Source organism: Primulina tabacum, chromosome 5 (genome assembly GCF_025594145.1).
Source record: "Primulina tabacum isolate GXHZ01 chromosome 5, ASM2559414v2, whole genome shotgun sequence".
NCBI classification, from domain to species: domain Eukaryota; kingdom Viridiplantae; phylum Streptophyta; class Magnoliopsida; order Lamiales; family Gesneriaceae; genus Primulina; species Primulina tabacum.
In genome coordinates, this window is record NC_134554.1 from 855771 (window position 1) to 869956 (window position 14186).

At 30.1% G+C, this 14186-nt stretch overlaps 1 protein-coding gene across 1 annotated transcript; it reads right to left on the reverse strand.

Annotated features, from left to right (window-relative positions):
• Window positions 1-3920: 3920 nt before the first annotated feature.
• LOC142544527 (putative indole-3-pyruvate monooxygenase YUCCA4) lies at window positions 3921-6786 on the reverse strand. Its single transcript, XM_075651567.1, has 4 exons — window positions 5827-6786; window positions 5490-5738; window positions 5254-5376; window positions 3921-4220 (listed from the first exon to the last, which is right to left on the reverse strand). The coding sequence occupies exons 1-4, from the start codon at window positions 6463-6465 to the stop codon at window positions 4047-4049; spliced, it is 1185 nt and encodes a 394-aa protein (XP_075507682.1). The 5' UTR covers window positions 6466-6786; the 3' UTR covers window positions 3921-4046.
• Between the last annotated feature and the right edge of the window lie 7400 nt (window positions 6787-14186).

Consider the following 14186-nt stretch of genomic DNA (forward strand, 5'->3'; position numbering starts at 1 on the left):
TTGCCGGATCACAGGTTTCAAAATTATATATATAATTTTGATATGTTATCTATTAATCGTGCATATTTTTATGTTCACTTAACAGATGGCACATGTATATAATAGTCAAGTGGACACAACATATCAAAAATAAAAGTAATTTTTTTTTTATTTTATGATTATAACATAAATTATTAAGAATATTTCATTTCATTTTAAAATAAATTAAAATATGGGTTAAATTTACTGTATACATATCAAGTAATTTAATCTTTATAAATGAAATTTTATATATATATAAATGAAAAACTTAAAATAAATTTGACACTTAGATAACAGTTTCGCATGGTTCTTCTGTATTTTTGTTTTCTAAAATCCAAGTTAAATATAAAGTTGTCCGTCTCAGTTTTGAATTTGGAAGCAATTTTGAAATGGTATGGAAATCGAAAAACAGTTTTCCCATACGATTTGAAAGGAGCCGTGGTCCAATTGACTTAATTCTGGGCGGGCATGAAATTATCACCTATCGAAAGATGTGAAAAAAAAAAAAAAAAAAGGAAAATCATAGATATTTAACACATTAAAAATAGAGAATTGGCGAAATTAATCAATCATAATTTCACGTCATTCTTCACAAAAATATGGCATGTCCTTGATTACCAATCAATTCGAAAGGTTCAGAAGGATGAAATCATGCGTGTTTTTATAAGACATTTATTAAAATCCAAGTAATTATTTAATTATGCAGTTTCTATGTCTGAACAAATTATGATTACATATATAAGTTAGGGAAAATAGTATTTTAGATTATTAACTTGTTCAATTTTGAATCTTTGTGCACTAAGTTTTTAAAGTTGATTTGGGTATACTAACATGATTGATTATTGATATAACACTGAAAAATATTAACGTAACAATGAAAATAGACCCCAAAAAAAAATCATTTTTTCTTTGCATTATTATTATTATTATTATTATTATAAGATAAGGATGGCAACGGTGGAAAGGCATGTGGGTGACCATTGATTGTAGGAGTTGTCTCTCGTCCAAATGACACAGAAATGCCGAAGCACACCACCTTTGAATCAGTCCAATTTGCACCTTAATTCAAAAGCTACATTCCACTGAACTTCAGAAGTGGACCTCATTTTCATGATTGAACCCACAAAACGGATTTCAATTATACATATAGAATCCATGAACTTGCTTATAAATTGGAATCATTTATTTGAAAGTTCAATTTAAACCACCCCTTTTGTTTTTTTTTTTTTTAATTATTTGATGTTATGGAGAGGGGTTAAAATTAATTTTAAAAAATTGGTAGGATTATGCTATTGGATGAAATAAATAAATAAAATAAAAATGACACCAAATTTGATTTTTTTTTTTTATGTGGATCATCCTGGTGGATGTTGCATGCATGGCAAAATGGCATGCATGGCACTGATCTTTGATTAGTACCAATGCATGCCATGTCATGACAATCTATACTTGTGTACTCCCTAACCTAAATGCATGCGTGGCATTTTAATTATATCCTCCATTTAACTACCTACCCAATCTTCAATTTGAACTATAATCATCTATTAAATTAACTAGCAAACTTTTTTTTTTTTTTTAAAAAGGAATATAGCAATCATTCAGGATTGAAATAAAGAGCCTGTGAAATATTATTGAAAAGTAAAAAAAATAAAAAATTTTGTCTAAAATAGCCGTGTTATCGACATGTAAAATTTGAATATTTGTGAGATTTAAAATTTTTGAATTATATCATATCATTTAGATACAATTTTGTCTAGAACTACGTATAAGCGCCACTAATGTTATCCTTGTAATTGTTTCAAAGAACAGATAAATAAACAAAAATAAAAACAAAAAATAGATTTTAACCTCACACCACTTGCTTAGATGTATAGCCAAAGTCGAGATTGAAACATCCAAACTTAAACTTGGTAAAATAATACCGGGAAACGGCATTTTTAGTATTACATGTCTACTTTTGTTATCATTTTGGTTCTGTATTATATCAAATTTAAGTTTTAATCTTTTTTTTTTTTTTTATTAAAAACGTTGATTTGGAACTGCATATCATGTCGTGTTATCTCAACAACACATCAAAAAAAGAACAAAAATTATGAGAAAAAATAGAGGTTGAAGATCAAAATTTGATAAGACGGGTGACAGAAATCACAAAAAAATAAATATATGTAACTAAAAATAAAATATTCCTAATAATATACTATCTAAACTTACAATCGACTCCCCTTTTTCTGGTAATGGATACCAATATATTATATTTCCTCCACTAATTCTTGAATCAATATTCAAATTTAAAAGCAACGAGGAAAAAGAAGGACGAGGGAGTGGGTGGATCCATGGTGTCAGTCGAATACAGAGGGACTTTCTGACGGGAGGTGGTCTTTACATGAAAATCCACATTGGAAAAATAATTTTAAACAATTTATATATATTAATTTGTTGCAAATCCATTCAATTACTAACACTACAAAGACTTGAATTATTAACTATAATATCTCAGTGCTGGTATTGCCGAAGTTCGGTTTATGGCAAAGCTTGATGATCTCTTTACAATTATTGGATAAACCTTCTCAAATACGGTGGCATGCAGGGGTGGTTTTTCATTAATTAAGACAACTAAGAGTATACGAAAAGCCATGTAAGATGATATCTGAGTTGTGGCGGCATGCAAGCTGCTGCCGAAGCAGTATAACGTAGATAGGGTAGAGTCGTAGCAGTAGTGTCAGAAATGTATTTTGTAAATGAATGACGTAGGTTCCCCGTAACGCGTGCTTTTGGTATTTTGGGAGAAGCGTGTAATGTCACCATGGAATTGAGGAATTCAATGCATGCCTCGCTCCACTTGCCTCGCTTCATTCCGGATTAATTGGCCAGATTTTTCCAATATTATTATACATTTTTGGATATGCATGCTACTCAAATTTTTAAGCCATGTTTCTGGATTCAAGTATATATATACCGATTCTTCCGTCGCATAATATAAAAGTCCATTTTAAATATTTAAGTCATTTTTTCCTTGTTCGTCTCAAATATATAGTTCAGATTCTATATTTATTGTTATTTTATCAATTTACTCTTATCAATTAACATTTTAGCTATTTCCAACAATTTTTTTAATCATATTAAAAAAATTCAAAAAAACACACACAAACCAAAATGTTTAAAGCGAATATATAATATATATTCAATAGTTTTTTTCTTTTTAATTGAGATAGCTTTTTTATTTTAATTGTATCGCAGACTGAAAATTTTATTTTTAAATTTGAGTATATATATACATATATGTGTGTGTGTGTGTGATAATTTTGAATGTGAGAGAGAGCTGTGTATTGTAGGTGAGTGGCAGAGGCCCATCATTGTCTCAATAATATAATCTGCTAACGTGACACCATTCCATCGATCAGAGAGGAGGATCCATGACATGATGCACATTTTGGGTACACGCTTGCTTCTGACCCCTTTTTTCCTTTTTTTGGTTTATATATTTCGTGATTTGATTTAATATATACCCATTATTTGGTCTGCAGTGATCCCGGGATGTCATTTTCTGTTTTGTCCATTTTGGATGTCATAACGTAAAAGATCAAGGGAAAAAAAATATAGAATCGTATATGTTAATGTATGCGACAAATTATTTAGAACCCAAATCAATTAGGATGAATTGTGATACATTCGAACTTATTTTAAAATCAAGTATCTCATAGAAAATAGTACTTAAGATTTAATGTAATATCTGAGACCCATTTCATATAATTTTTTTTTAATGAAATAAGAACTCGATGTATATCGAGTAAACCCAATTTTATACTAAAGGGCGATGTTTTGCATTAAAATTCTCCCAACATAAGTTGTAATCACAAACATGCTAACAAAACAATAATTTACAACTCGCCCTCCTTAAAATTATAGAGAAATCCGAAACACACTCGACATCGTCCTCCACCAAAATTTTTTTCTCCCCCTCCACATTTTTAAATGAAGGTTAATTTCAGTATTTATTTTTCAAATAATTATGTGGGCAAGATGTGCTAAGCTTTTATCCTCCATTGGTCGGTTATATCCGTAGCAATGTTGACTGCATCTGATGAAATACCGAGTAGGCCTCTTCTGGTGAACCCTACCGCATACAACCCATTCTCACCTTTCCAACCATTTGGGAAAGGTGACTTTGGAATTCCATCTTTTGTGAAAAAATCTGTCCCCTGCATGCCTCTATTAAATTATTACAACATATTTACCCATTTTAGGAAACAAGCAAATTCAAGATTTTAGTTCCAATCACCAACATTTTGACTTGTAAAAGTTATATTTATCATGTCCATATAGAATGTTAGTAGATGGATGCCAACAATTGATGATCCTATTACGAATCATTCCAAGTGAGAATAGTTGGACGATTAATACCCCACCCCAATCTTTTGAAAAGAAAAAAGAGATATTAAATAATTCAGTCTGAATAAATTTTTGTCTGCTTAAATCTGTCCAGTGATGAATGCAACAAATTCCAACTCTCCCTCAGAAAAGAACAAAAATAACAGTTTCTAGGGATCGACGCCTCATGTAAGATACAGCTCGTAACATGCATTTTGTGATGACAACAACACAACATGCAATAAATCCCAAAGAAAATATTTTTTGAGCAGAAGGGAAAAATGATCCAAACAAAAGCCATCAGATTTTCCCTTTTGTGCAACAGTTAGTATCTTCAGTGAGCCCAGAAAACGATATATGACTGTGAATTCTGAAAGAGAACCCAAAAAAAACATGCGATATTGTCTTTAATACCATTTCAAATTAAGCCCAGCCGTCCCAACAATTTCTCCCCTTCACTAGCTTCGATGTAAACATATTTAGGAAATATTATATTTTTGGTCAAGTGTGTTTTGTAATTTATATTATCAAATTTCAACAACAATTTAATCATTTTTTAACGAGATTGTTGATTTGACATTGTATACGATAATATTTAATCAACGTCAAATCAATATCACATCGAAAAAATAAACAAAACTGCCCATTTTCCCAAATATATTTATTTCTCGAAATTTTGAATTCGATTTAACATAACTCCGGTGGTATCAATAATTGGATTTGTTGAAATAGTTTTTCTTTTTAACTGTTAAAAGAGATTATTTTAAATCAATAATAATCCCACAAATATGCAAACCAAACAGTTAATTTATATCATATTCAAAAAAACGTATGTCATATTTATTTTAATTAAATATTACATACCTCGAGCCAACATGGCACATTGCTCCTATACCCAGTTGCCAAGATTATTGAATCAAATTCCTTCTCTTGGCCATCCACGAATCTTGCCCCGTCCTGTGTTATCTCCTTCACTCCTTCCATCACCTGCAACATTAAAATTTGCAAAAAAAAAAAAGATTCGATATGTAGTCAAATATTAAGCAATGCGCATGCTACTGATCATCTATTCACGTGTCTATTAATTTTGTGTAATTTACCGTAATTTTACAGGATTTAATCTGAGAAAGGGCTCCAACGTCGAGTACAGGTGTCTTCCCAGTGGCGTTTTTAAGCTCGAGTGGGCCAGTTTTCGGCCGCCGGAGATTTAATTTATCAGTGTTGCCTAAGGTTAAGTTAGCCACCAGCAATAGGAACTTGTCAACAAGTTTTAATGGCAGAAATTTCAGAAGTGCCATTGCTATTGTGAATGTTGAAATCCCAAACATTTCTCTTGGCAAAATATGGACCTGAATCATCCAAAAATATATTAGTTTTGTCAAATTTGATAACAAAAGGGATAATAGGATTATTTTAAATATAGTAAATGTTACTTACAGAGTTTCTAACCACCATGTGAGGGATTGCATTATGCCTACAGAGATCTAAGCTAACTTCCATACCAGAATTTCCACATCCCACAACCAAAACTCTTTGATTCTGAAACTCAGAGCCCGATTTATAGACACTGGTATGCATGACGGGCCCTTGGAATTTATCCATCCCTTGAATTTCGGGTGTAAAGGGTTCGGCATTTTCACCAGTGGCTACAACCAACCACTTCGAGAAGTATTGGAAATCTTGAGTTTGAACACTCCAGAATCCAGTGACAGAATCAAATTCCGCTCTGGAAACAGACTGGTTGAATCTTGGCTCGATGTTGAAGTGTTTCGCGTAAGCCTCCATGTATGAAATGAACTGATGTTTAGTGGTGTACTTGGGGAAAATTTCAGGGAAACTAAGCAATGGAAGTTGGCAAAATTGCTTGGGCAGATGGAGTTTGAGGCGATCGTAGGTTCTTTTTTGCCATAAAGAGGCTATGCAATCGGTTCTCTCGAGAATTACAGAAGAAACGCCATTTTCTTGAAGGCATGCTGCCACTGCAAGGCCCGAGGGCCCTGCCCCTACGATTATAGGCCCGGTGGAGAACAAACTGTTCATTTTACAGTTTCCATCATCTTTTTTACAGGCACCCATTTAGAAAAATGAGCCAAGAAATGGTGGAGAGTTCAAGAAATGAATTGGCAGGCAAGAGAACGCGGTTTATATTACCGAGGGTGAAGCTTCTGTTGTTTCACCTGAAGAAGAAGCAACTTCCGAAGAATAGGACGCGAGAAAATAAATAGAACAGGGGTGAAAACACTAGTTTTTTTCAATTTATATGCATGTTTTTTCTATTCAAATGAGTCGGAAATAGGGTGAAATAGAGCTCTGATGGGAAGTTGAGGCGTGAAGGTGAAGGAAACTCTGTTTTCTGTGTATCTCAAGGCATTTTCTTCTTAACTTTATGGCTGCAGGTCTGAGTTACAGAAAAGTGGTAAGAAGATAGACACACACACACATATACATACATGTACACAACACATGTATGCGTTTTACTTAGAATTACCCTTTGTGAAATTTTTAAGAGGGGGGATGTAAAACGGTAAAAGAGTAGTGTATTTGAACTTTTAGTGGTTTCAAATTCTGGCAGTAGCTCGAGGCCTTAAGGAAACACTGGGTTGAACTCACCGGGATCAAAATGACAAATTCAAGCTCAACCAGCTCGCTACCTCAGTTTGGATTCACATTTTCTATTTAATGGATACATTTGTAATTCCATGATACTAATTTAAAATCGTAAAGTTGGGTTAGATAAGTGTCAATTACGATAAAATTATTACGATGTTTTTTGTATTATAACAATTATTGTGTTTATGAGTGTTCTTATAATCTTTTGAATAATAAAAGTTCAAGTCTGATCTCAAAAATTTTATATTATATATTTATCTTTTATGTGATTTTTATTATCCATTTTATTAAATTTCAATTTTATATCTTAAAATATTTTCCAATGTATATAAAAAAAATCATAGGAATAGAAATCTTCTTTATGTTAAAAAAAAAAAAATCATAGGAATAGAAACCCACGTTGTATACTTGTATTGCTATATTTCATGCGGATTGGAAAATCTAATTTTCAAATTTTGACTTTTTTCCTTCTGAAACGCCCTTTACTTATATGATAACACAGGATCGATTCTAATGCACTCTGTTATCTAGAAAATATATGTTGACTTATAATAGATAAATCTAACTTAAAGTTTTTTTAAAAAAAAAAAATAAATTAGTTGTACAGGAAAAAGGAATCGAGATATACCAAATTTGATCTCTTTCGCTACCAAAAGTTTTTCTTCCTATTTTTTCATTATAATTGGAAATATAACGATGCGATCCATTTATAGATACCATATAGAAAATTGTTCATATATTTTTCATTATATGTTCAAATTCGATAATTTCTAATATGAATCAAATATTTTACTTTAATTCGTTTGCCCCTAAATTAATTTTTAGAATATAAATTTATGAGATCTATAATTTTCAGATTCAGGCGGCTTCATATGTATATATATATTTTCCATCCATGAATGAAACCCGACATGCTTGCCTATATATTTTCATCTGGTTCTTGCTTGATCCATCTGGTTGGAACAACCGAAACAAGAAAATCTCCTATATATGCAAGTACTATCATCTCATGATTTCATGTTCTTCTCTGTCTCTGTAATGGCGGCCGAAAAGTGCTCCACAACCCCTAAAATTTTAAAGTCTGAATTACTATATACAAAAAACATGGGATTTAAGTATTTCTTGGTTTTGTATACCGAATGATCATGAATCGGGATCCAAGCGTGGAGGCATAATTCCCAGCACTCTAGCTCAGATCATAATGTTCTTACTTAAATTGATATAATGATGCAAACTTGTTCGATATCAAAAATTCAATCATCCCATGATCTCTCATCGTGCTCTTGCTTTTCAAAACATCATCAGGACAGGTGTAATAACGAAAAATAGGTCAATTCGGATTATTATTACCGGGTAATAAATCAGGCCCAATTTCTTGCACCTATACCTGCTATATTGTATAATCAGTGTGTGCTATAATCATGAACAGAGAGATGTAAGTTTTTCCAGAAAGGCCAAAATCAATAAATTTCGGCTTGTTTCCCTTCGATAACCAGTAGACATAATGGGATATCTTCACGTAGAATTTGAAATGTTGCGGAGTGAGAAACTGCGGAGCTTTCAACCCGTTGACGAAGGGGATGAAAACAGATGGTTGGGCGGAGCTGAGATTCCGATTGTTGAATTTGTCAGCCCGGCATGGTGCTACTGGGGGCTGGGGCCTTGCACCGACGATTATAGGCCCGGGGGAGTAGGAAGCAGTTTTAGAAGAGTAGGATGCGAGAAAATGAATCGGGCAGGGGGTGAAATGTGTCGAAGTAGCGCAAAATAGAGCTTTGATGAGGAGTTGAGGCGTGAAAGTGAAGGAAACTCTGTTCTCTCTGTTTCTCGAGGCACGTTTCAGAAGATGAGGCCATTCATTTTTGAAATCATTTTGACTCAAACACGAACCACATTTTCTTCTCGACTTCATGGGACAAACAACATTTTGGTACGGTAATCAGTACATTTTTTTTTTGTCATATTATTAAAATAATTTATTCTTTGATTACATATATTTTCTATAATATTATTCATGTTAAATCATATAGTTTTGTCTTTTTTATTATTGAGATTTTTGATAAACTTTAATATAATTTTTTGAAAGAATTTATTTTATATCGAAACTTTTATTTCCGTATCTTGCAAGATTATATTAAAAAATAAATTATAGGACAAAAAACTGTTATAAATAATCAAATATAAATATTGAGATTAATTGATGAATACAGACGACGCAGGAGAGCAAACACATGAGTCGATGACTTACTTCGAAAAGATCAAGTGATCAAGTCAATGCGTATTATTGTGTTGCCGTAGAATGTTAAGACACGTACACACAATACCTAATCATAGTGCTAATTAGTTTGTTGTTCATCAAACATAATTTCGGCTTCACAAACGTTATATCGGTAGTTTTGATTATATGATTTAATAAATATTTTGAATGAACTTTGATCCCTCACTTCATTAAGGTAGTTAATTTTTCTTTATTCACTAGCAATGATTTTGTAAACTTGCAAGTTTTTTTTAGTGAATCTTTTCTCCCGAGTCTTTTATTTATCAAAATTTAATTGTGTGATGAATTTTATTATTTCGATGTATGTTGTGTTAATGTGTTACAACACTGGACACAACACCCACATCCGATTCACATATTATCAAACAATTTAATATTTTATGTCAGACAACTCTTTCAATACATTTTTGTCCTTGTCAACATGCTGACGCGACACTGAAAAATATTTACATATGGCATCGAAAAAAAGTGTTAGACGTAAATGCTGACATGTAACACTCCCAATAAAAAAAACTTGAAATGAGAAAAAGTGCAGGTCAGTTGGCGACTGAAGTCGTGAACTGTCCAATAAATTCACCAAATATAAAAAAATATGAAGTCATAAGATTCAAAAAAATTATTGTCCCTCTTTTAATGGCCGGGGGACTGAGTAACAGAAAAGTGGGAAGAAGACAGATACACACATATATACATGTATATATTTATTCTATTATATCAAGGGTGATGACATGATAGTAACCACTTAGGGGATACCAACTTTTTCTTTCAATTTTATTTTTATATGATCCTAATATTACACTTTTGTTTTTGTTTTTGTTTTTAATTTTAACACACACTTTTATTTTTATTTTTTTTATTTCAACAATTCAAATATCAATTTATCCCTCCATAATTTGTCAAATTTCACTTTAGTCTATCGATAATGATAAAAAAAGACTGTACACACACATCGGGTGTGCAGAATAACTAGTATTTACACATGTACACGGTTTACTTAGAATTACCCTCTGTGGAATTTTTAACAGTGGGAGGTAAAACCGTAAACGAGTAGGGTATTTGAACATTTAGTGGTTTGAAATTGTAAGTGTAGATGGAGAGGTATTAATTAGAAAACACTGAATTGAACTCATTGATCGGTGTCAAAATACGGAATTTAAGCTCACTAGCTTAGCTTGGGATTCACAATTTTTATTTAATGCAAGTCCATACGTACTAATATAAATGACAAAGTTGGTTTAGATTAGTCTTTTAATAAAAAGTACATTTTACATTGGATTGAAATTGCTCTTTTAAGTTCAATTACTGTTCTCAAATTTACCAATGTACACATTTTATTTTAAAATGGTTATTTTAATGATTAAAATTTGAAGATGTATTTATATTTTTAAAATTATATTATATTAAATAAGTTTAACAATCCTTATATAAAAATTATATAATTACTAAATCATACAAAATATATCAATTGATAAATTTTATATTCATTTATAATATATTTTCAAAATATTTATAAATATATAATAAAATATTTGAGATTTGTTTTTTTTTTTTTTTTATGATTTATAACTTTTTTGTCAAATATGTTTTCGAATTACAAATGATCAATATCAGATTTTGAAAAACTAAAATGATGATTGTGTTTGTTTCGGTCGTCCGAAAATAGTATATTCGATCTACGATGACATATATTTATTTTATTATATTTTAATCAATATGATTAGTTTTTTAGTTGTATTTTTGATTTATAATTATTTATTATAATATATTTTTTTAAAAAAAAATAATTTTGAAAATAAAAAAAATGTGTCTTGAATTTATTAATTGTAATTGGACTCAAAAGAAATTTAGGATAATGATGACTTTTTAATTTGATCATGTTTCATCGATTAAAAAGTGTCAAGGATTGATTTTAAATAAAAAAAAAATTTAAAAATCGATGAATTCAATAGAAAATTAAAATAAGTTCAAATAAAAAATAATTTTATTATATTTTCGTATAGTTTCTCTTGAGTCTCTGAACTATTTCACCATCATTTAATTTAAAGATAACACAAGCCAATTAATTATTAAAGCCTAATAAACATAATAAATGAGAATGCATGCATAGTTGAAACTTGGATAAATATAATTTACACAAGCTTGAAGCTAGCTTGTAGAGTAATAATATATAGGCACTGGAGACAAAAGTTGTCGTCGATCGACTCTCTGTTTTGCTAGTTTCTACACAGAGTTGCAGTTCGACCATGGTAGGTCAACGTTTTATTTAGTAGACAGATAATGAAACACATTAGCAGAAAAAGATTAATTTTGGTGCGTAATGCAATTTACTTGCTTATTGACGACAACTGTTGGCGAGATGGCCACCTATCCACCGGTGACTGGCGGAAGTGGTAATGGAGTCAATGGCGGAACTACCACTGGTGGAACAACTGTTGGCGGGGAACTACCACCGGCGGAACAACTGTTGGCGGAACAACTATCGGTAGCATATATTTTTATGACGTGAGAACCTATATTGTAGCATATATATTTACATAGGATGATGTCAAATACAACAACAAGATGCCAAAAACGGGGGCATTATTGATAAGGAAACAATATATAAAAGATTATTAATTCAATCGTTTTATGTGTCTACGTATAATTTCACGAGTCAATTTATTTGTGAACTAATATTAAATTTTGAAAGCGTGTTTTATGGGTCGATTTATTTGTGAACTAATAGTAAAATTTTAAGATCGATGTAAATATGCACACTGATATTTAATATTTATATTCTTTGATATGTTGGTATATAACTTAAATATGTAATTTGATATATTAATTTCACATTCTATTATAGGTAATGCTTTATCAACCAATTGGTATTGTATAAAGCACATTCAGCGGTATAAAAAAATATACTACTACATTTCATTTCTTATTAATTAGTTTTATAAAATATTTATAATTAAATCAAGTATTTCCATAATATAAGTATATGTAACTCATAATATTTGTATATTATATTACACACATGTAACGCATATGCCCGATCACTAATATATCTGAGTTTTGGATTCTACGTCAAATTCCGCCATAAATTAATGCATAACAAAGTCGTTTCCACGACATGTATTACGTGCTACTACTAATCAATGGCTTGGGAAAAATTAATCAACATCATCAAGAATTTCACGCTTGAATAATTCTACTAAAATTTTCAATAGAAATTTATTAGATATATGTTGAATGCATTTAATATTCACATGAGACCAACCCCAATATAATTTTCAGATTCAGGCGACAGCTGCAGCTTTATATGTATATATTGGATTAATCTAGCCAATATATATATTCTTGCAAATTATCTTGTGCTTGCTTGATCCATCTGGTTGGAACAACCGAAACTAGAAAATCTCCATGTTCTTCTCTGCCTCTGTGATGGCGGGCGAAAAGTGCTCCACAACCCCTGTAGTGTAAAAGTTGAGTTACTAAAAAACACGGGGTTGATTTTGTAAAGCGTACCTACTTTCACCCGTATAAATACCAATTTTCATTATTTTCTCGTCTGTATATTTTTCTTTTTATTTGTATTTGTCTAAGCATATTTTCTTAATTGCTAACAATAGTTTAAAATCAAAATTACTAACATCGTTCATTTTATTTTTGGAGTTTCGGTGATAAAATTTAAAATTAAATTTATTAAAAATATTAAAAATTTATGACACTACTTTATAAAAAAATTATAATATTTATTTAGTTATAAATTAAAAAAAATAATTATTTTTAATCAATAAAATTTAAATTTTTTTAATTATTATATAACATTTGATGTTTAATTAAATATAAATATGTGTGATTAATACATAATTTTAGAAGTTTATCAACATACACATATAAGAATAACCATAATAAATTAAATATATTCAATTTTATAAATGTACGCTAATTACAAATATTTAGCATACTTATTATTTATTTTCAGGCATCAATAAATGTTTTGTTTATTTTTGTATTTGATATATTATAAAAACAAAATTGATATATTTTTATACAAAAAAAATTTATTTAAAATGAATGAAATTATTTTCTGTTTATTTATTTATTACTATTGAAAATTATTGTTACGTATTTTTTTTAAAATATTAATTATTTAAATAAAAAAATTGAATTGGCTTTAATAATTGAAGTGTAATTGTAATAAATTTAGTATTGATATATTTTTTGTAAGTCGTAAAATTAATATATATAAAAAAATTATATTCAGAGAGAGAAATATTTGAAATAAGTAAAAAATTTTCACGTTCAATTGTTAATTCAAATAAATTCTAAAAAAATCATAATAGTAAATTACAAAATCCATATAGTTCTATAAAAAAATTTACAAATGTCAATAAAAGTCATGTAAAATAAATCTAAAAGATTTTGGGAAAATTTTTAGAAATATGCGAGATTCAATAAAAGTCAGTAAAAATCTATAAAATCTGTTATTTAAAAAAAAGCAAGCAAATATCTGCAACAAATACATCCCTTTGGTTTAGTAGTTCTAATATTTTTACTCATGTACGTAGTATCCCTTCAACTATTTATGTTTGGACTATAATTGCGTTACGACAAACAAGAACGATGACAACTCTCTCCAATCACGGGCCTGTAGTCCCAACGGGCTTCCTTGCACGTCTCAAAGTAATTCTCGGGCTTAGGCCCGTAGTTTTTTTTTTTAAAAAAATCTTTTTGTTAAATATTATTATCAATGGTACTACGCGTACTGCAAAACTTGCACCAACACTCTATTCAAGTACATGCATCGATAGTTTTTTCTTTAAAAAAATAGTTGATGCGAGGACACACACATGTACCTAAAATTCGCAAAATATAAATATTTTACACAATTTTTATGACTTTTGTTTTAATCTCAAGTTATAAA